The sequence below is a fragment of the Petromyzon marinus genome, chromosome 10 (assembly GCF_048934315.1).
Source record: "Petromyzon marinus isolate PM22_M1 ecotype Great Lakes invasive population chromosome 10, UKy_Petmar_22M1.pri1.0, whole genome shotgun sequence".
Lineage (NCBI taxonomy): Eukaryota > Metazoa > Chordata > Hyperoartia > Petromyzontiformes > Petromyzontidae > Petromyzon > Petromyzon marinus.
Genome location: NC_133676.1, coordinates 11,090,951 through 11,112,655, shown reverse-complemented (window position 1 = coordinate 11,112,655; position 21,705 = coordinate 11,090,951). Strand labels below are relative to the sequence as shown.

The following is a 21,705-nucleotide window of genomic DNA, read 5'->3' as shown; positions in this document are numbered from 1 at the left end:
AGAATGCCAAAACTATTGACGGCAACCGCAAGCGCCTGGACGCCTCCGTCGATGTCATGCGCGTCTGCATGAACCAGGGCATTGCGATGCGGGGAGAGGACGAGTCGCCTGGCGCTCTTAACCGGGGCAATTTTCTGGAGATTCTCAACATGTTACGCAAGCGCGACACACTGCTTGCGGCCATCACCTGGGAGAACGCGCCGCAGAATGCGACTATGACCAGCCCCGACGTTCAGAAGGACCTGATCCATGCTCATGCTCAACTGGTGCGCCGGCGCCTCGACACCGAGATTGGCGACGCGTACTATTGGATCATGGCGGACGAGTCGCGTGACGTCAGCAAGAAGGAGCAGCTGGTCGTCGTCAACCGCTTTGTCGAGGTCAGTACGGGCATCCTGCGCGAGCGACTCGTCGACATTCAGCACGTGTCGGACACGTGTGCGCCCACCCTCTGCAGCGCCATTGTCAACCTGCTCTCGAGTCGCCAGCGTCCTATTGAGACCTGCCGCGGCCAAGGATACGATGGTGCGTCGAGCATGAGCGGTGAGATCGCTGGCTTACAGACCTTGATCAAGGCCATGAACGACATGGCCTACTACACGCATTGCTGGGCGCATAATCTGCAGCTCGCTCTCGTCGCTGCCTGCACAAATGGCGTCGCCGACATTGCCGCGTTCTTTGACCTCGTCCAGGACATAATCCACACTGCCAACAGCTCGTGCAAGCGCAACGACCAACTGCTCGCCGAGCACAAGAAGCTCGTTGACGACCTGGTCGACGAGCTGGCGGTCTCCACTGGCCGCGGTCAGAATCAGGAGACGGCGTTGTCGGCGGCGGGCAACACGAGGTGGTCGTCTTTCTGACGCTCGCTGCACCGCCTGATTGAGATGTTCAACGCGACTGCCGTCGTCAGCCAGAACGTGGAAGAGGACGGCACCAAGGCAGAGCAACGGGCCGAAGCTCATCGCCTTCTCAATGACATGTTCTCTTTCAAGTTCGCGTTCTGCCTGCACCTGATGGAGCGCTTGCTTAAGATCACGAACGATTTGCACGTGGCGCTGCAGAAAGAGGACCAGGACGTTGTCAATGAGATGCGGCTTGTCGATTGCACCATTGAGTCGCTGAAGGAGCTGCGCGAGAACGGCTATGACGATCTGCTCAAGGACGTCAACGCCTTCTGCGACGTCAACGAGGTACCCGTCGTCGACATGAACGAGAACTACACCCGCCCTGGACGTCCTCGGCGCTGCACCTACGTCATCACCAACGACCACGTGTGTCACATCGACCTCTTTAACGCCTCGATCGACAAGATGCTGGTTGAGCTCGATCTGCGTTTCAGCGCGGAGTCGATGAAGATGTTGCGGGTGGCGGTCCATTTATCGCCCCGCAATCGATTTGAGTCATTCAACGTCAAGATCCTGGAGATGGCCTGTGATTTTTACAAGCGCGATTTTCCCGATCTCGGCATGCTTCTCCTCGAGCAGCAGCTGCTCCACTTCGAACAGAAAATCCGGCGAGATGAAGAGCTGAAGAATGTGAACACGCTGCCAATGCTGTCCATCAACCTGGCGACAAGCGGCCACGGAGATTCCGGCTTTCACCTGGTCTACCGCCTGGTGCGCCTCGTGTTGACCCTACCGGTGGCCACCGCCACAGCCGAGCGCATCTTTAGCGCGATGAAGCACCTTAAGACCCAATTGCATACCACCATGGGCGCTGAGTACTTTACTGACGCGATGCTCCTGTTCGTCGAAAACGACGTCGCAAAAGGCGTCACCAACGACGAAATAATGGAGCAGTTCCAGTCGATGCGCCCGTGCCGCAATCGTATCGTCTAAACTCTAGTTCAACAGACTGACTCTCTAATCATTCCTGAAATTAAAATTTGTTGAATGTCACCCCGGGCTGAAAATCCTGGCTCCGCCCCTGGTCGTTTGGGTCATTACGAGACACCAGGGCTAGGTGTGTAGCTGCAAGATAAGGGCGGTTTAGTTTTCCGCCGTGCCTTCAATTCATGTTTTAGAACTGCAATAGACTCACATTTGTCCTGTATAACAGAGGAATAACCTCACTGTGGAGTTATATATCTCTATAAAAGTGAGTGAAGGAAATTTGAACTGAATAAATAATTCGCAACAAAAAAGTTACAGATCTTTACATTTGTGTCGAGAAAGGACAGTCAGATAGATGGAGACCAATGGATGTTCAACACCACGTGAACAGCAAAGGACAACGAGAGATCTCCCATCATTTGAACATTTCTGGGAGGTTAATCGAGTACGCTGTGTATTTTTAATATAACGGATCAGATGTCTAAAGCTTGTATTCAGAGATCTCAGACTCATTGTGGTTGAACCGTCTTAACATTACATTGTATCACCTCAATATCACGTGTCTGTAGGCTTGGACAGATATGGGTTACAGTCAGATAATTGTTACAAGCAGAGATTATTCATAGCTCTCCAATATCATAATGTGACGCGCCTATTTTTCCACGGACCCATTCATCTCGACAGAATTGAACGTGCATGCACAGCAGCATGCTGTTCAGTAGCGTTGGTGGAAAGCAGAGACACTTGCAATGCTGCCAGAGAACACACCGCACATAGAAACTAGCACACAGCGTCTTAGCCCAGGGCACATATGCACAATTAACATCTCCTGCACCAGCAACGATGCACTGTGAGCCTAAACACACAACATACACTCACATCACTGTATGCTCATCTAGTGGCCAAGTGTAAGTCACTCCACAAAAAACAACAACGCCCCTTGGGGAACCAATGTCATGATGATGATGACAATGCTGCTGCTTCAGGTTTCATCTATCTCGATGCTGCTATTAATATTGATTGTTATAATGGTGATGTGGATGACCTACCAGAATTGTCATCATCAGTATCAAAAGTATCACCATCACAGACACAATACTATTACCACCAGCAGAGGTGGATTTCGATACTTCCCAAGGGGGGTGGTGGTGGGGGGGCAGTTCCGATGTGTCAAGCCTTTTAAATTGGGCCTTACTATCACCACCGGCCACCATCATCATCACCACCACCACGATCACAATCACCGACATAACAGACTGCTGGGGGAAGTGCTGTTAGCGAGCACCTATGAAGGAGAGCAGCGCACATGAGGGAATTCGTGACCAACACCACGCCCGATACGCTTTTGTCTCCCTCTCGGTGGTGTTTACACATCGCACCAGGAACCCATTTGAAACTGAGTTTACCTAGGGTGAGGCCCAGCACTGGTTTAGATATTCGTCAACGGTGTTGGCCATGAGCCGGAATCAAACTCTGGTGCCCGGGGTTCATAGCACAGCACGCTCACCGCTACGCTACCGTTCCCCCACCACCGCAGCAACCATCCTCGCCATCCCCTTGACCACGCTGATCATCATTGCGGGTGCCACGAGACGTGATGTAAATTCTTCGCTCCCCTCTCGTGCGGGGGTTCCATGCGCTCAGGACCCTCCGTCACAGGAGGAGAAGACACCCCCATTGCAGTTTCCCCAATAATTAAACCGGGCACACCACTTCGGGTAATGAGAGTCAAGTCTAAATTGAGCAGTGACCCGCGCGGAGGAGCGATTTTGGTACACGACGTGGCACGTGGACACATCCAATCTCGACTCTCCGGAACCCCGCGCATCGGAAGATAAATAAATCAACAGTTTCCGCGCATTTCGTTCGAAAGATTATTATTGATAAATAATTCTATATTGACGTTCAAACACGAGCAGCGTCGGTGCCTGTCGTATTCGGCAAATTGGAGATGCGAATGTTTTAGCTGTGTGACGGAGCAGTGCTCTCTAGCTTGAGTGTTTAGGACGTAGGTTTTTTTTATCATGATTAACGTGCTTTAACTCATTTGTACGCAACGAGTCTTTGGTCAGCGGTTGATCAATCATATAATCTAACTTCAACTGACCCTTTTGGCACATGACAGTCAAGCGAATGAAATCCTCTCCGCTGGTGCCGTTTTAAAAATGCAATACAGTTCAGAGTGCGAAAGCATCGACATGCGACCGCATCTCAAGCACGTGAGCAGCGTGCTTGAGATGCATGGGCATACATTGTTTGCGGAAAATGACATTTGGGCGGAACGATGTATAGTTTTAATAGAAAAAGCAGCACAATTTCACGCAGTGCAAAGCCCATTGTTGCAATGGATGAATTTACTTAAAATTGTATTTTAAATTAAAACTAGAACTACATTTTGATTTAAAGCTTTCGTGACTGCAGGGATTCATATTCTTGGTTCTTTCGGTAAAGTCACGTAGAAGGGAAACAATAAAATAATTAAAATACAGTGAGGGAAAAAAGTATTTGATCCCCTGCTGATTTTGTACGTTTGCCCACTGACAAATAAATGATCAGTCTATATTTTTAATGGTAGGTTTATTTGAACAGTGAGAGACAGAATAACAACAACAAAATCCAGAAAAATGCATGTCAAAAATTTTATAAATTGATTTGCATTTTAATGAGGGAAATAAGTATTTGACCCCCTCTCAATCAGAACGTTTTCTGGCTCCCAGGTGTCTTTTATACAGGTAACGAGCTGAGATTAGGAGCACACTCTTAAAGGGAGATCTCCTAATCTCAGCTTGTTACCTGTATAAAAGACACCTGTCCACAGAAGCAATCAATCAATCAGATTCCAAACTCTCCACCATGGCCAAGACCAAAGAGCTCTCCAAGGATGTCAGGGACAAGATTGTAGACCTACACAAGGCTGGAATGGGCTACAAGACCATTGCCAAGCAGCTTGGTGAGAAGGTGACAACAGTTGTTGCGATTATTCGCAAATGGAAGAAACACAAAAGAACTGTTAATCTCCCTCGGCCTGGGGCTCCATGCAAGATCTCACCTCGTGGAGTTGCAATGATCATCAGAACGGTGAGGAATCAGCCCAGAACTACACGGGAGGATATTGTCAATGATCTCAAGGCAGCTGGGACCATAGTCACCAAGAAAACAATTGGTAACACACTACGCCGTGAAGGACTGAAATCCTGCAGCGCCCGCAAGGTCCCCCTGCTCAAGAAAGCACATATACATGCCCGTCTGAAGTTTGCCAATGAACATCTGAATGATTCAGAGGACAACTGGGTGAAAGTGTTGTGGTCAGATGAGACCAAAATGGAGCTCTTTGGCATCAAATCAACTCGCCGTGTTTGGAGGAGGAGGAATGCTGCCATCCCCACCGTCAAACATGGAGGTGGAAACATTATGCTTTGGGGGTGTTTTTTCTGCTAAGGGGACAGGACAACTTCACCGCATCAAAGGGACGATGGACGGGGCCATGTACCATCAAATCTTGGGTGAGAACCTCCTTCTCTCAGCCAGGGCATTGAAAATAGGTCGTGGATGGGTATTCCAGCATGACAATGACCAAAAACACACGGCCAAGGCAACAAAGGAGTGGTTCAAGAAGAAGCACAATAAGGTTCTGGAGTGGCCTAGCCAGTCTCCAGACCTTAATCCCATAGAAATCTGTGGAGGGAGCTGAAGGTTCGAGTTGCCAAACGTCAGCCTCGAAACCTTAATGACTTGGAGAAGATCTGCAAATAGGAGTGGGACAAAATCCCTCCTGAGATGTGTGCAAACCTGGTGGCTAACTACAAGAAACGTCTGACCTCTGTGATTGCCAACAAGGGTTTTGCCACCAAGTACTACGTCATGTTTTGCAGAGGGGTCAAATACTTATTTCCCTCATTAAAATGCCAATCAATTTTTAACATTTTTGACATGCGTTTTTCTGGATTTTGTTGTTGTTATTCTGTCTCTCACTGTTCAAATAAACCTACCATTAAAATGATAGACTGATCTTTTATTTGCCAGTAGGCAAACGTACAAAATCAGCAGGGGATCAAATACTTTTTTCTCTCACTGTATATATAAAACAATAAAATTATCACGACGTTTCGACTGCAACACAAGCAATCATCATCAGGTGTGAAAACCACAGCAAACCACAATAAACGTCGTGAGAATTTTATTGTTTTATATTTATTTTAATTATTTTATTGTTTCCCTTCTTCGTGACTTTACCGAAAGAACCAAGAATATAAAACTAGACCTGTTTGGATTCCAGTTAAACCAAATATGTCATCTGCAGAATGATACCTTTACATGTCAATCTTTTTCCTTTTAATTTGCAAAATTTGAATGCAAATTTAAAGTAATAAGTTAACTTCCGACATTGTTCAATCAACTGCTGAATAAAAGCCTCCCCGTACGGGTTACCTTATCAGGCATGCTAAATATTGAACCATACTTCACCATGCTGGTCAGTGTGGGTTGGTCACTTCACCACTGCTGCCTCCGAATACTGATTATAAAACATAAACTTACGTGGGAATGTGTAAAGTATCGCTGAACTTGCCGAAGTCTCGTGCAATTTATTTAATGTGGAAAGTTGCAATGCAAATGGGTGAACCTCTGGGCTATAGTGTTACATAAGATTGGCCAGAGCACGCAATAATTGCAGGGGAGTGAACAGTGAATTGCTCGTTGTTTCAAGCAACCAGACATACGTGCCGAATGTTAACAGTCATGTTTGCTTTGTGAAGAATCGTTAAATAGGGCCAGTTGTTATTTCAGAAAGCCAAGAGCAACTTTTGAGAAAACAATAGTTTATTCAAGAACAGAATGGTTTTATAATTTAAATGTAAATTGGATTTCGTCCTCGGGAAGCACATGAAAGATACTCAATGCCAGAAGGTGGCCGTTATGAAACAGTGAGTGCATCTTTTTTTTTTTAAAGACCAGAAACAAAAGGTTTGCTCTGTTGAAAAAAACAAAAGAAGAAAACCCATAAAATGGAATAAAACGCTTCGAAGATTGATAGGGCAAGCTGACAGTACACACAATGCGCAGAATAAAAAAAACGAACGGGCAACCGTCGTTAATGTTTGAGAGAGGAGGGGGAAAAAAAAAGATGCGACCGATTGTTTTGGTTACAGGTTGCAGCCTGCGGCCGTCAGCTGCCACAGAGCCGGTTTTTAATTACCGCTAATGTGATATTCTGCCCAAGGCCCTTTGCCAATGTGGGCTCTCTCCCGTTCGACAGGTGACCACCCAATCGCACGCATAAGGGATTCTCTTGTTTCCCGTTTGCTATGCAATATTTACCTTTACAATTTGATGTTATCATTATTAGATACATTTTTTTTTTCTTTGAGCAGTGCACATTAAAGATCAATCTCCCGTGCAGGTGTTGGAAGACACTGGTGTTAGAACGATTCATGTTGCTTGTGTAATTGTTGCGTCATTATACGTTGTGTTACCGAATTGTCAATTTTCTTTGAAGCTCTATAGCTGCATATGTGAAACCTGGATGTCACGTGCATTGGCATTACACAGCCCCTTGTTGTTCCCCAAAACGTTGGCTAATTTACATCATGTATCGATTTATGCAACGTGTCACGTAGATTGTCGAGTTTGTTAATCTGCTGCTGTGTGAGGCCATCCCCGCACCTGAAGGGTCATGGGGGATATTTGACCATAGTTCACCATGCCGGTCAGTGGGTGATGGTGAAAAATAAAACAAATAATTTAATCAAATGAACCCTGTTGTATGTTGGGAACGTCACATAGAGAGCAATGCCTGGCAGAAAGTAGCCATGGACACGTTTAAAGAACGCAGCGTGTGTTACAGTATATAAGCCCTTTTAACGGCATACGCATGGATTGGTAGGACCAGCGTTTATTGTAATATTTTTTGTTAATTAAGCGTTTCCCAAGTTCCATTCTTCTCCACTCACCATGGTGCATGTTTTTTCGTAAATAACAATTTCTATCTGTTTAAAGACAACATTAAGCCATTATGTATGTATGTATGCATGTTGAACTTCTCTCGCACCGTACGTAGCCAACTGTGCTAATCAGAGGTGCACACGTCCAATGATTGTTAAAGTTTGTCATACAAAGACGCACACGTACACATACAAGATTTATAATTTAATTTGATTCTGTTGACGTTTTTTTATCTCCTCATATGCATGGTTTTGCACTGGCTTTGCCTATTGCTCATTATATCAATACACAGATTTCTCTTTGCAAACAGTAACTCCTTTAAGGAAGCGTCCCATCATCCCAATGCAGAATTCTCCTAATATATATAAACAAAAAAAAACGTTCTTGAAACTCAATGAAGCTTTCCTGGAGGATAAAAAAAAACTAACAAATAAAAATTGTATATAACATTTAACTAATTAGTTAACAACGTCATTTGTGGTTGTCTTCTTTGGCACACCTGTGGTCGGTTCCCTTTGTTGTGAGGAAGCACTGAGACAGGTGGCGTGAGTGAGGAGCTGATTTAAAAAAAAATCCTCCACGGGTATCACCTGTGGTGGCACGATCTCTCTCTCTCTCCCTCGCCGTGCCGGGTTTCGTCATCAATCCGCGGCCTCTCTCGCGACTCCCCCAAGGCTGGGGACCTCAGTGTTGAGCTCTCTGTGCGGCGATGGGCCTGAGGTTCGGTCCAGTAAAGCCGCTTTAATCACGCCTGTCAAATTTCGCCACTTACAATGGGACACTTACCAAGCATGGGATGTTCTTTGTACAAAGGGTTTTTTTTTTAAATAAATAAATGAATAACGCCGACACATACATCCTCCACGTAACCATGCCTAAGGGGAGGTATTTTTGGCTGTGTTGAAAATTGATGAAGCTTCCTGTGAAAATCCTCATTTAAAGTTGAATATGGCTAAAAGTGTCACGCTCAATGTTGCCACCTCTTGACGTACAAAACCGGGAACATATAATAGAAGAATTATATCACAGTACCGGAAGCGGGGAGAACTGCGTGTAAGTGCGGTGTGTTGTTGACAAAAACAAAACATTTACGTACGGGGAAAACTTACAGATTTCCAAAGGCAGCTACCTCAAAAAGAGGTTGATCCTGGGAAAACCAGGACAGTGGCAAACCTACCACCAACGCTTTTTATTTTATCCAACGCTTTGCAGCCAAGGGTTGGCAGATCACAGATCCCCTATGAATCCACGAGATGACTGCACAGCAAGGTGGAGTTTATGGACCCATTTGTACAGCCTTTTGATTTGCTTTTTTCATCTTGTGTGTGAGTTTCCTCCGGGCATGCCAGCTTTCTCCCCCATACAAAACGCAATTTGGACAAGGAGTGCTCAGCTGGAAGTCAGACATCACAACACTTTAATTCGTGGCTACGCCACCGTACACACTAAACAATTGCCCAAACATTTCCCCCCAAAAATTCATGAGCCTCATATAAAAAAAGAGGACAGTCAGAACGTTCAATGCAAGTGCCCGCGCCGTCTGTGTGTTGTCTACAGGATGGCTGCAGGAGCTGCAGAGGCGGCTGGTAGCTCCACACTACCCCAACATAACGCAGGGCATGCCTCCGATCCGCAGCGCCTACATCACCTCGCTCTACTTCACACTCAGCAGCATCACCAGCGTGGGTTTTGGAAACGTGTCGGCCAACACGGACGGCGAGAAGATCTTCTCCATCTGTGCCATGCTCATCGGAGGTGAGCGTGCATTCTCCGTGACTTCTATCACACCCAGCCCCCCCCAACCCAACGCCCTCCCCCCACTGGAATAATGCATTGTTCTTTAACTGAAAGTTTATCATAATCAGAAGTAACGTGAATAAGTAATTGTAGGGCTGCACCTTTGCCTTTAACCTTCCCCATAGATAAAGATGCCCTGTATAGCATGAGTAGACTTTTGGGGGAAATGCTGTTAGCAAGCATCTATGAAGGCCGGCACGGCACTCAAGGGGGTGGGTGACCAGCACCATGCCCAGCCACCTTTGTCTCCCTAGTGGTGACGTTTACACACTGCACTAGATACTCATTTGAGGCTGAGTCGACCTCGGGGAGGCCGAGGCCCAGTTCATATATTTGTCACCGACTTTGGCCGTGAGCGGAAATCGAACTCTGTCGCTGGGTTCGTAGAGCAGCTGAGCGCTAACCACTGCACCACCGCTCCCCACTTAACCACCATCATCATCATCAGTCATGGGACATTCAGTGTCTACCTAATCCGCCCCCATGTCTCACGATCACGCTATGTAACGATTCATTTTTCAGACGAGCTGATTTCATCACTCCATATCCTCGGTGGCTGCGCTCTCAGATGCGTTTCGATCCACAGCTCTTCGTGACAGGCTAGGTGCACACACTAATGCACACGCACACACACAAACATAAGTAGATTTCCCTATAGCCATACAGACTATCGAATCGTGCTGTTAGCAATTAAGGCCTGCAAGGTGCATGAAGGGACGCTGTGGCCAGCACCACTCCTGCCCGCCTTAGTCTCCCCATTGCTGATGCTTACACACTGCGCTCGGTCCTTATTTAGGATTGACTCAACCTAGGGGAGGCTCGGCATTCGATCAGATATCACTCTCCACTGGTGTTGGCTGAGGCCAGGAATTTTAATCTTGATTTGAAGCTTTTCGTGACTGCAGGAATCCCTACTCTTTGGTTCTTTCGGTAAAGTCACGTAGGTATAAAATAAAATAAATCACAATTTTCACATTTTATTTTATACCAGGAATTTTAAGTTTCATGGATTTGTGGTGCAGTGTGATAACCGCAGCACTGTTTCCCATGCACACACAGACACACTTTCACACGCTCAAATACTATTTATTTGGCAAACAAGCTCACAAACACGAATTCAAGCCAAAATCTATACGGACTGCACAAACATGACAGCTTGTTAAGAAGCAAGTATAAACATTGCACTAATAAAATTACTTTCGTGGGATGGAAGGTTAAGTTGATCGTTGCGGGTCTGAAACCCCAAAACCTTACCACCTCCTCCCACTCGACGTGCACTTAGGCAGGGATGGATGTGTACATCTGCGTGGGCTTGGTCAGGACACGTCGCGAGAAGGGTTGATGGACGGTGGTCAAGAATAATAACGGGGTGGCAGCCAAGGAATGAAACGTCATCCCAGAGTACGTCCACCGAGGAGATGGAGTGATAAAATCGGTGTGCAAGTGCCGAGGGAATAGCTGCATCGCAGGGTCATGAGAGGCGGCAGATTGACCATGGCTGACGATGCTGACGATGACGAGATGTAACATCATGCAATAAAAATCAGGAGGAAAGTTTTTCTCCGACCTCGTCCCCCAATGGATTTTTTTTGTTAGCAAGGTGCCTCACCGATTGCAGTTGCTCCCCCTCTGCCTGGGACGGTCCCCTTAACATCGCCCCCCGACCTCCGTGACCCCGCAGCGCTGATGCACGCGGTCGTGTTCGGCAACGTGACGGCCATCATCCAGCGGATGTACTCGCGCCGCTCGCTCTACCTCACGCGCACCAGGGACCTCAAGGAGTTCATTCGCATCCACCGCCTGCCGCACCAGCTCAAGCAGCGCATGCTCGAGTATTTCCAGACGACGTGGTCCGTCAACAACGGCATCGACACCAATGAGGTGACAGTGAAAGCAAAAAATAGATAAAAGTGATTTCCTGCTCAAACGAGCGTCGCTGAGGCGGGCGCTTAATCTCCGCGGTTTACAGCGCTGAGGCAACGTCGGCAGTGTCCTATTCCCAATGCGAGGGGCGATTGTCGCTAGAGGACACCCACCGTTGACCCGCCCGTACTGGACATCTGTGAAAAAAAGCGCTTCGTAGCTCATCGGATTCCTCCAGTCGAAGTAAGAGATTTCTTGTACTGATTTTTTTGATCTGACCTCCACCCCACAAAGCGAGGACGTATTTTATTGACTCCGCTGGGACGATTGGCCGATTTAAGTGCCGACCAGGTTTTGAGCTCGCAGCCTTTCCCAATTGCGAGCCGCCCACTCTCCCGTTGAGGCACGCGGGGGAAATTGCTCGTGTTGTTTTGTGTGTTTTACGCACACGACTCTACAAAAATACACGTTAGGGTTTTAGAAAAGTGAAAGTCGAGAGTTTTCAATAAGTGCGGAGGTGGGACATATGGATCAGAAACATGGTCTTTACGTAATTACAGAGGAGAGCCACACTAAATTGTAGGTCTGTTTCAGGAGGGTCCTGTATTGGGTTTTCTATTTTAAGATGTTTATCAGCCAACTAGTGAGTGTTATGGTTGATGGTTGTCAAAGAAGTGTGGAGAGATGCACTCTTGAAATTACACTGAGGCAGCCAGAGGAACACGTGGATTAGAGAACGTACGTAAGGTACAGAGGCGTCGCATTGACTTTCAGGAAAAATGAGTGGGCTTCGATGGGACGCATCACTGGGAAGGGACGATATCAGATGGCTGAGACTGGATATGCAATAATGCCAGCCTAAGGAGGTGACATTCCTGAGAGTAGCACCACCGCAGAGATGGAGTTATGGGATTTGTTTAAAGAATAATAACTTAGAATGTTTGGTATGAGGCCATTCTCATAGCGCAGGGCGATCACGAAGGGGCTGTTTCGCAGATGGATAGAGTCTGCCAGTAAACAACGATGTTGCTCTGTGCAATCCCAATTGAGTCATTTGCAGGTAATTTGTTAAAATTGGCAAATTTGGACTATGACGCTGGTAAACAATAGACTGCTCTTTTTGAATGACATCAGGGGATGCCTAACGCTCACTGTGAAGCAGGCGGTCTGTATCTGTCACGGTAGTGAGATGTTAACTACCTCGCCTGGTATACAGGAGGTCGTGGGTTCGATCCCGACCCTGACGCTTGCTGCTGTATATTTGTAGTTTGCGTGTTCTCTTCTCCCCCTGTGGTCGTGTGGATTTTTCTCCGCGTGCTCCGGTTATTCCCTCCACATTTAGAAATATGCTTTTAGAGTATTTGGGTGCAATACATTTCCACGTGATAAGCCACTTCGTTGAGCTATCATTTGTGACCAGGTCGCTTCTGATGAAAGAGATATATAGCTCAGTGGGCCTTGCCTGGTAAAATAGCAGTAAAAACCAAGGCAGCGTGCCAGATTCAAACCACAAACATCTTCAACAAACGACAAACACGCTACCACTGGCACGCTGCCTTGGTTTTTACTGCTATTTTACCAGGAAAGGCCCCAAAGAGATTATTTGTGACATTGTAAGACCAGAAGAGACGACAATGATGGGGGGAGGCCTTCATTTGGCAGTGGATAGAATCATGACTGGCGATGATTAAATATGACTGCATCTATATACACCGTATGGATAGGGGCAAAAAATAATGCACATCTAGGACATTTGAAAAATAATTTGAGGATATTTTTAGAGTAGGGGAAGAGGTTAGAATATTGCAGGTTAGAGGTGGGGTTGAGACGACATTATGGTAGGTGTGCTATTGAAGCCACTTCACAGACTGGGGTGTGGGCAGATTGTGTAACCGCTCCGATCTGTTAGCGCAGCCCAGTGACAGCGCTGGCAGCAGAATATATTGTTATTACTCTCACATGCCTAGAGAGCTCTTGATGGTCGCGCAAGGGCTCTTAGGCTACACGCGTGTAATTGCATGGTTTAAAGGTAAAGGCATAGGTTATGGTGGTCAATCTATTTTTATTGGTGTAATATTTGTGCTACCGACAAAGACCAGGGGGGCAGACGGCACAGTCATTGAGGACTCAAGTGGGCAACAGTGAATTTAATTCGTTCCGTGCTTGGTGCATTGGTCCAACAGATTCAAACAGGGTACTGTGGAATGCAAACCTTTGGTGGCAAGTGTTGGCATCCCACTGGGCTGTGAGGCGATCAGGAGATGGGGGTATGGCAAATAGGTTTGAGACTCATATTTGTTGAACTTGGAATGTTACCCCCTCAATTGCATGGGTTTTCTCCAGTTACTGCAGCTTTCGTCCAAGCGCAGGGAATTGGTAAAAGTACCAGTGTCATTTGACGTTTTCAAGTGGAGCAAGTCAGCGACCTTAGATAGATCACCAATGGCTGTGTAAAGAAAACCCCATCAATTTAGATTTAAAAAAATTCCTTAACTCTGCCAAATACCAGCTCTGATGTTTTAAAATAGTGGTTTGACTGCCATGTGATGAACATCTTGAAAGCAAGGCAAATGGGGCTTTTTACCACACCTAGTTTGGTAAAAATAAAAGAGGTCACTTGAAAGGTTCTCTAGTTCTGTCATATCTCCTTCCATGGGGCATTCTCCAACACGCAGGGCTAAGCATTGCTCTGAGAGAGTTCCGAAGAGATTGTTCTTCATCCCTTGATACGGTGCCAGGAGCTCGCTTGGAATAAAACCCTGGAAACAAATACAGAGATATCTTTAAAAAAAAACTAATTAGTTTAAATAAATATGTGCCGTTCGGAACAAGCCGAAGCAAGCTGTCACGTGTGACGTCCGCAGCTCCTCAAGGACTTCCCGGACGAGCTGCGCGCCGACGTGACTATGCACCTCAACAAGGAGATGCTGCAGCTGCCGCTGTTCGAGTCGGCGAGCCGCGGGTGCCTGCGCTCGCTCTCGCTCAACGTGAAGACGACGTTCTGCGCGCCGGGCGAGTACCTCATCCGGCAGGGCGACGCGCTGCAGGCCTTCTACTTCATTCTCTCGGGCTCCATGGAGGCGCTCAAGGACGGCACGGTGCTCGCCATCCTGGGTGAGGCTTGGCGCGACCGGGGCGAGCGCGACCTCGGGAGAAGTTGCTGCCGCGGCGGCCGTGGCTCGGATACCGCTTTTCCACCGCCGCATCCGGGACGTGCCAGCGTTGTGCGGGCACTCACAGCACGGGTGGTTTTTCCCCACTGGCTATTTGCCGTGCCGTGCCAGAGCCAAATCGTGATATGCTGGGCTCGCGAGACATCTGAATCTGGCCCGAGGTGACCAAACAGGGCCAGTGGCGGAACTAATAATGGTGCTCTTCGCACGTGACCTTCAGCACACTGTATGTAATCAACATGCGTCTCGACTCGTTCATTGTGTGTTACGCCTACGACACTACTCAGCTTCTGCTGTGGATAAACAACCGGCCGCTTCTTGAGCAGCGCCGATCTGGCGAGGCACGGACCCTTGACGCTGCTCGACTGTACGGTGGGAAAGTCACGAGGTGGTCGGGTTGGTTTGGTGGATCAGAGCATTGAGCCACCACTGCTGGAATGCTGGATTTGGATCAGTGATGTTGTAACACGTACGGCTGTACTGTCAATCCACTGCTGGATGAGCAATGCCCCACACGTGTGCGGGGTTGTCAGGAGCTATTTGACGATGCTTCACTACACTGGTCAGTGCAGATTGCTGATCATGAGGAGGGGAGCATAGATGTGGAAGCATATAAGTACAGGACAACAGTGTAATTTGTAGCAGAGCCCTCTTCTACCCAGCACGTAGCCCCTACCCCCCGTAGCTGATCCAAACACTCTTGAGGCTCAACACTGCTGATCTTCTGAGATCTGATGAGATCAAGTGAATTATTGGTCCATTTGATCATAGTTTTAATCTTAGCTCTTAACTGATTATAAATGCAGGTCATCTATCTATATCTAAGTTGGGAGAATTCCCCAACCGCTCCCCTTCTAGATAGGGGGCTGGCGACCAAGTGAACCCCTCGCCCAAACGAGCAAGCGTGCACCCTGTGCGTAGCTCAGTGGCCCGTGGTTGAAAGGGGGCCCTCTACTGGAAGATACTAACAGAGGTGGCTTCTTATTAACTTCTCTGCCCAAGAGTAGGTCCCACGGCGGCTCAACCTTCCGCCATTCCATCCGATGACGCTTCCCCAGTGGCGAAGCGTGGTGGCCATTGACCCTGGTGCAAGGGAATGAAAGGAGACCAGATATACAAATCCTTCAATATAGCCCAGAATCTGGCCCATAAGGACCCGATGCAATTGCACCGCTTGCACACTTGATAGCTATGTCACTGTGCACACCCCCCCCCCCTCTTAATCTCGCAAATCCACATTGGTTTTTTTGCGCCAAAACCAGGCAAGTATTCTTAAGGTGACTTCTCCTCGCCTTCCTGAGGAGTATTTAATGTTTTTAGGCGACACCATCACGGGATAGAGTTTAGCACAGAGATATGGGGGTGGACAGGGGGTGAGGTGGGCCAGCAGTTGTGAGGCAGCTTGGCAAGGCCTCAGATCCAAGGAAACCTTACGAGGAGGCAGCATCTGGCATTTAGCACCAGGCCTGCAAAAATCTTTTGGTGGCACAGCTTTTTACACACCGTATTCTGCAGATTATGTCGCACCCCCCCCCCCCCCCCCGATTTATGCTTATTTATGCTTATGGTAAATCTAAAGTTTTTGGGTGCGTATTACTTTCCGGAGCATCTTATGAGCCGGACAATACAGGTAATTCCCAGGACCTTATAGAATATATATTTGTTGCATATGACCGCTGCTGTAACCTTACTCCTTACACGGTTACAGGGCCCTAACCATCAGCTGCTGAGAGAGAGGGAGGCAGCAGCTAGTGCAGCTGGGGAGATGGCGCCCGAGGGACTACATTTGTCTGAATTCATTGCAGTTTAAGCACCTAAATGGAGTTCGCTACGATGCTTGCCCAAATGATAACATCAATGTAAAAGCTTTAGACGCACCAGTAATCTTGTTAAACGTAATTCAATTTCGCTCTTTGACGTTCCTTTACTGGAATCAGATGGAAAAAAATTCTTCCAGATTTGTTTTTTTCCATTTTAATGTTCCACGATCTTAATTTGGTGGCACATAAAATATAGCAACAAAATGGTGATGGCTTCTATAATAATAGCTATACAATATGCAATGACATTTTAGTGTTATCGGTGGGCACTTTAAAGATAGCTTTTTGGAAAAAAAATTAAAACTCCCAAGTCGCTGTCGTGGTGTCAAGGTTGTCACACCGGACTTGCGATCCAGGTACCGCCGGTTCTCTTGGAGTGGCAGTTGAAACAATGGGGACGTTTCTTCAATCCTGCCCACCTCTGTCCACGCAGCAATATATAAATGGTGTGCACCACAGTTAAATGGCAAGTAGCGCGTTGGGGCGGGGTTGGGGGGGGGGAAATGTGGGTACCCACACCAATTGCAAAATGTCTGGCGCAGTGCGGAAGAATATTCTTAGTTCTTTCGGTGAAGTCACGTTAATATAAAAAAACGATAAAATTAAAATTATGAAAATAAAATACAAATAATAAATTTAAAATAATAAAATGCGGAAGAATGGGTCAGGAGATTTCTAGAGGGGCTCTCTAGAGCGCCCTCTGTCAGCAGTGGAATAAGCACGTCATTACAGGGCTGCACCTTATTTTAATACCACCTCATAATAAAAAAGCAGTTTCCAATTAACTTTGCTTTGTCCAATTAACAAGATAACAGTGGCATGTGGCTGAGTGGTTCAAGAGTCAGAACACCAAACGGTCACCATTGAGATCCTGGGTTAAAATCAGGGCAGCCACCAGTGTCTTCGCTACAATAAAACATCACATTCAGCGCTTTTTTTTAGCTTAATTTGACTTATTCCAGTTCCGATGTGATAAACACTCTTCGAGGGACATGTAAAAGGTATGCGCCGAGTATGTGTGAAGAAACCCTGTGAAGTGACTTCAGGGGAAATTGCGCAACGTCATCTTCCGGGGCCGTCATGTGCCGCAGGGTTGATGCACTGGGAGCTACGAGGGATCCCATGGCAAATGTTCTCGCTTCGTCACATGACGCTGACGGCACAATTAGTACAGCAGTAAAGCTAGTGGGTAAAGCCGCAGCCTTGCAATCCCTTGCTCACACCACTGCTGGCAGGTAGAGCGACCAATACAGGGAGCTCTGAAGAGCCCCCTGTAAAGGGTATGTTTGGCCTACTCTTCCACATTGTCGAGATTCCTTGTAAGAGAAATTGGAATATAACTGGAGGGAACAAAATAATATACATATGTTTTTTAGATCACCACACTTACTCAATCAGCCCACGACGTGATGTTGTACACCTCTCGTATTGGGCACGTGTAAGTGCTCGAGTAAGAGGTGGTGGGAAGTGCTGCACACCGCCAATTTTCTGCGTAGAGGACGGCATTCGACGGCGACGGGTTTGCTTGAGTCACCCGGACGGAGCGCGTGAAGTTGTGAAATGTCGGCGCAACACGTCACCCGCTCACGTTCACTGCTCGTTGACAAATCGTTTCACCATCTGGGCCCTCTTGGCGAGGTGTTAACCGGCTTGGAAGGCGGTACTTCCGGAAAGCATCGAGTCTGTGCGTGCGTTGGGCGTGTGTTCTGTGCGTGCGTTGTGCGTGTGTTCTCACGCACAGACGAGTCAACGTCTTGACTCATTCTATCTGCAGAAAAAAACATACCGTAGAGGAATGACCAGCTGTAATATGTTTTTTAAAATTATTTTAGCAACCCTTCACATTTCCAATTTAGGCATCAAAACAAATAGCTAATCTGATTTGTCAGTGCGAATGTTCGAGCACTGACTACCGGCTGGTTTTCTGAAATAAAAAAACAACAGCAGTGAAAGCAAATAAACACATAAACGTGTTGTGGTACAAGCTCGCGAATGGCCGTCAGCTATAATGGGTCTGAGAGTAATTTCTGACGGTGAAAACACTCCTCAAAGGAATGTTTTATTTAAAGCCAGGTTAGCGGCAACCTAGACCACCGGTGTCTTTTTTGAAGGAAGAGAAGTTCTGAAATCATAGATCACGACGACAAAATAATGAGATATAGATTTAAAAAACATAATAACGTAAATATATTTAAAATACAAAACGGAAATATGATCATTAATTTAAGGTAATACATTATTTTGAAGGTGAAAATATAATTTCTTGACGTAGAAAGCGCAACTCATTAAACAATAACACTGCTTTAAATATATATATATAAATAAGGTATTGCTGTTGACGAATGTGTTATTTGGTGTTTGTGCACCACTGCCAAAGCAACAGCATCACCAATGAACACATTTTGTTTAACAAGAAATACAAAAAAAAATCAAGCTTCCTTGATGAAAACATTGATCAATACTAATGTGCAGCCCTTTGTCAAGCCACTGCTGGATGAGGGTTCTCCGCACACCATGTGGAGTCGTGAAGGTTTGTGGACCATACTTCACGACATTGATCGATGTAGGTTGGTGATAGTCGGGGAGGCAGCGGGAAGGACCCAGAATTTGTTCAGAAATCACTCGCCAGTGATATAAGCGCCGCGGCCGGGATTCACACATGGCCCAATGAGTTAATGGCACGGTGCGCTAACCACTGCGCCACCACTCACCCGCATTTGACAATCGCAACTGACAGACGCCGCCTGCGGAGCGCTCGTGAGATGCGCCGCGTGTCTGGAGTAACATTTTGGTGAACCTGATCGCAAATCACAAAGCACCCCGCGTCCGCCCAAAGGCAGCAGTAATAGAGGAGAATGGTATGGTCTTATTTGTTATTGCCCTGCCTGGACCGCGAGGTTATTAAAGCGTCGTTTTCATTATTTAAGGGGGGCGCCAGCCCCTGTTCCTCGCTTTTTCACAATTAAAAGCTTCAACAAGAGCGAGCGTTAATGCCCCGGCTTAAAATGTGCGCGCTGTCGTTGATGAATATTACATTTTGCTTTTTAAATGTCAGGGCTGTGTAAGTACAAAATGTACGAAATTAATTATAGCGATAACGTTTGATTAATAGCTCTCTGAAAATCCTAATACTTGCGGAGTAGCACGGTTGGCTATATACGGTGCGCAAAAAGTTCAGCATTACATACTGTAAAAGGCAGAAATGAAAGAAGTAAACAAGCTGGAGCCTTGGCATTACAATATTTCACGTGAAAAAGTGTATGAATGAATATTAACGAGCATAAACTATGCATTATAACCAATTGTCAAGAAAACAGCACGAGTTGTTTGACTGGCTTGGCCCTGCTGCTGAGGAGTCCCTGAAGGTTGAAATTGCTCCAGAGTTTGGCTGCTTAAACAAATATTGCTTAAATACATTGGTCCGGAAGGCCAATAGATGGAGAAATATCATTCGTATTTTTATTTTATGTGGTGAAATAGACTTCCCATGTGTTCATTCAATATGCATGATTCAATGCATGTGTCACGAGCGAAGGCGTCTATTTTGTTAAATTAATCAATGCCACTGGTACATGTTTACGACGCAACTATCCTCTCATAACGGTCTTGAGACTGAGTCCTGTTATGGGTAAAATAAAGTCTATTTTATGTCAGGGATGTAACGATGCATTAAATCATTTATTCAATCATAAATCTCACAATACATTCTGTATTTACGTGGCATTGAATCATTCATGTGAAAATGTATTTTTTAGCAGTTGTATGTACAGGTTCATGAGATTTCTTGCAGCCACTAGAGGCAATTCAACCAAAACAATACGATTTAATCTGTATTTACATAGCGTCTAAATGTATTTTTTAGCAGTTGTATGTACAGGTTCATGAGATTTCTTGCAGCCACTAGAGGCAATTCAACCAAAACAATACGATTTAATCTGTATTTACATAGCGTCTAAATGTATTTTTTAGCAGTTGTATGTACAGGTTCATGAGATTTCTTGCAGCCACTAGAGGCAATTCAACCAAAACAATACGATTTAATCTGTATTTACATAGCGTCTAAATGTATTTTTTAGCAGTTGTATGTACAGGTTCATGAGATTTCTTGCAGCCACTAGAGGCAATTCAACCAAAACAATACGATTTAATCTGTATTTACATAGCGTCTAAATGTGGGCGCAGCGGAAAGGGAGCCTATTTATTTATTTCACCTTCATGGAATCAAATCGTGATGCCCATCTCTCTCAAATCGTCACAATTCATCAAAATACAAAAGGTCGTGAAATGCTTGGTTTCCATGGCTATTATAATAATTAAATTAATCCATTCATTCACACATGCAATTTTTATTTTACTAAATCGTCCAGAATGCACCCGATTTCATTGGTAAAGCAGGGGTTGAGCCTGGATAGTGCTTGGCTTGGTGACCACCACCACTCATACAACAAGTGCTGCAGGCTGGTACAGGGTTACATTGCCAGCAGAGGGCAGCATAACAAAATAAATGATTGTACTATACTATGCTACAACGTCTATGCTTTCTGCTGTCACCAACACCGCACTGAGCGGTATGGACAAGATTGGTCAAATAACTTCAGCAACCCACACGGGTGTGGGGACGCTCTCATACAGCAGTGGATGGGCAGGAGGACCGGACGTGTACACGTGTGCATGCGTACACATCATGCGTGTGTGTCTGTGTTCTCCACTGTGGGGAGCGGTAGTGTAGTGGTTAGCGCGCTGCGCTATGAACCTGGCGACCCGGGTTCGATTCCCGCTCACGGCCAACACCAGTGACGATTATCTGAACCGGTCCCGGGCCTCCCCTAGGTCGACTCAGCCTCAAATGAGTACCTGGTGCGGTGTGGAAACATCGCCACTAGGGAGACAAAGGCGGTCGGGCGTGGTGCTGGCCACCCACCCCCTCGTGTACCGTTCTGGCCTTCATAGGTGCTCGCTAACAGCACTTGCCCCTACAGTCTGTTACAGGCTATATGGGGGATCTTTGTCTTTGTTCTCCACTGTGCCGTCTCTCCCTGCAGGGAACAACAACCAATGGCATTTCTTTTGCGTCTAGAATGTAACAGACATCTCACGGTGCGCAGTTATTAGCCTAGGGGGGAACCCCTAATGGCAGCTGCCCCTGTGTGGCACAAGATGAACACAGAACCGGCCTGCGAGTTGGAATTCGCCTGCCAGTATGGATCAACGTTACTTTTCCTTTTTTCCATTTAAAGTGTAGCATGTTCTCCTACAAGGCGTTTTCATGACGCGAAT

At 46.5% G+C, this 21,705-nt stretch overlaps 1 protein-coding gene across 5 annotated transcripts in view; it reads left to right on the top strand.

The window, feature by feature from the left end:
* LOC116940917 (voltage-gated delayed rectifier potassium channel KCNH8-like) overlaps positions 1–21,705 on the top strand; it is a 122,594-nt gene that overhangs the window by 85,080 nt on the left and 15,809 nt on the right. For all 5 annotated transcript variants that reach the window (XM_032951297.2, XM_032951292.2, XM_032951293.2 and 2 more), the window contains 3 exons: positions 9,333–9,530; positions 11,254–11,453; positions 14,300–14,549. In XM_032951297.2, the coding sequence (XP_032807188.2) occupies positions 9,333–9,530; positions 11,254–11,453; positions 14,300–14,549 (648 nt within the window). The remainder of the gene's footprint in view (positions 1–9,332; positions 9,531–11,253; positions 11,454–14,299; positions 14,550–21,705) is intronic.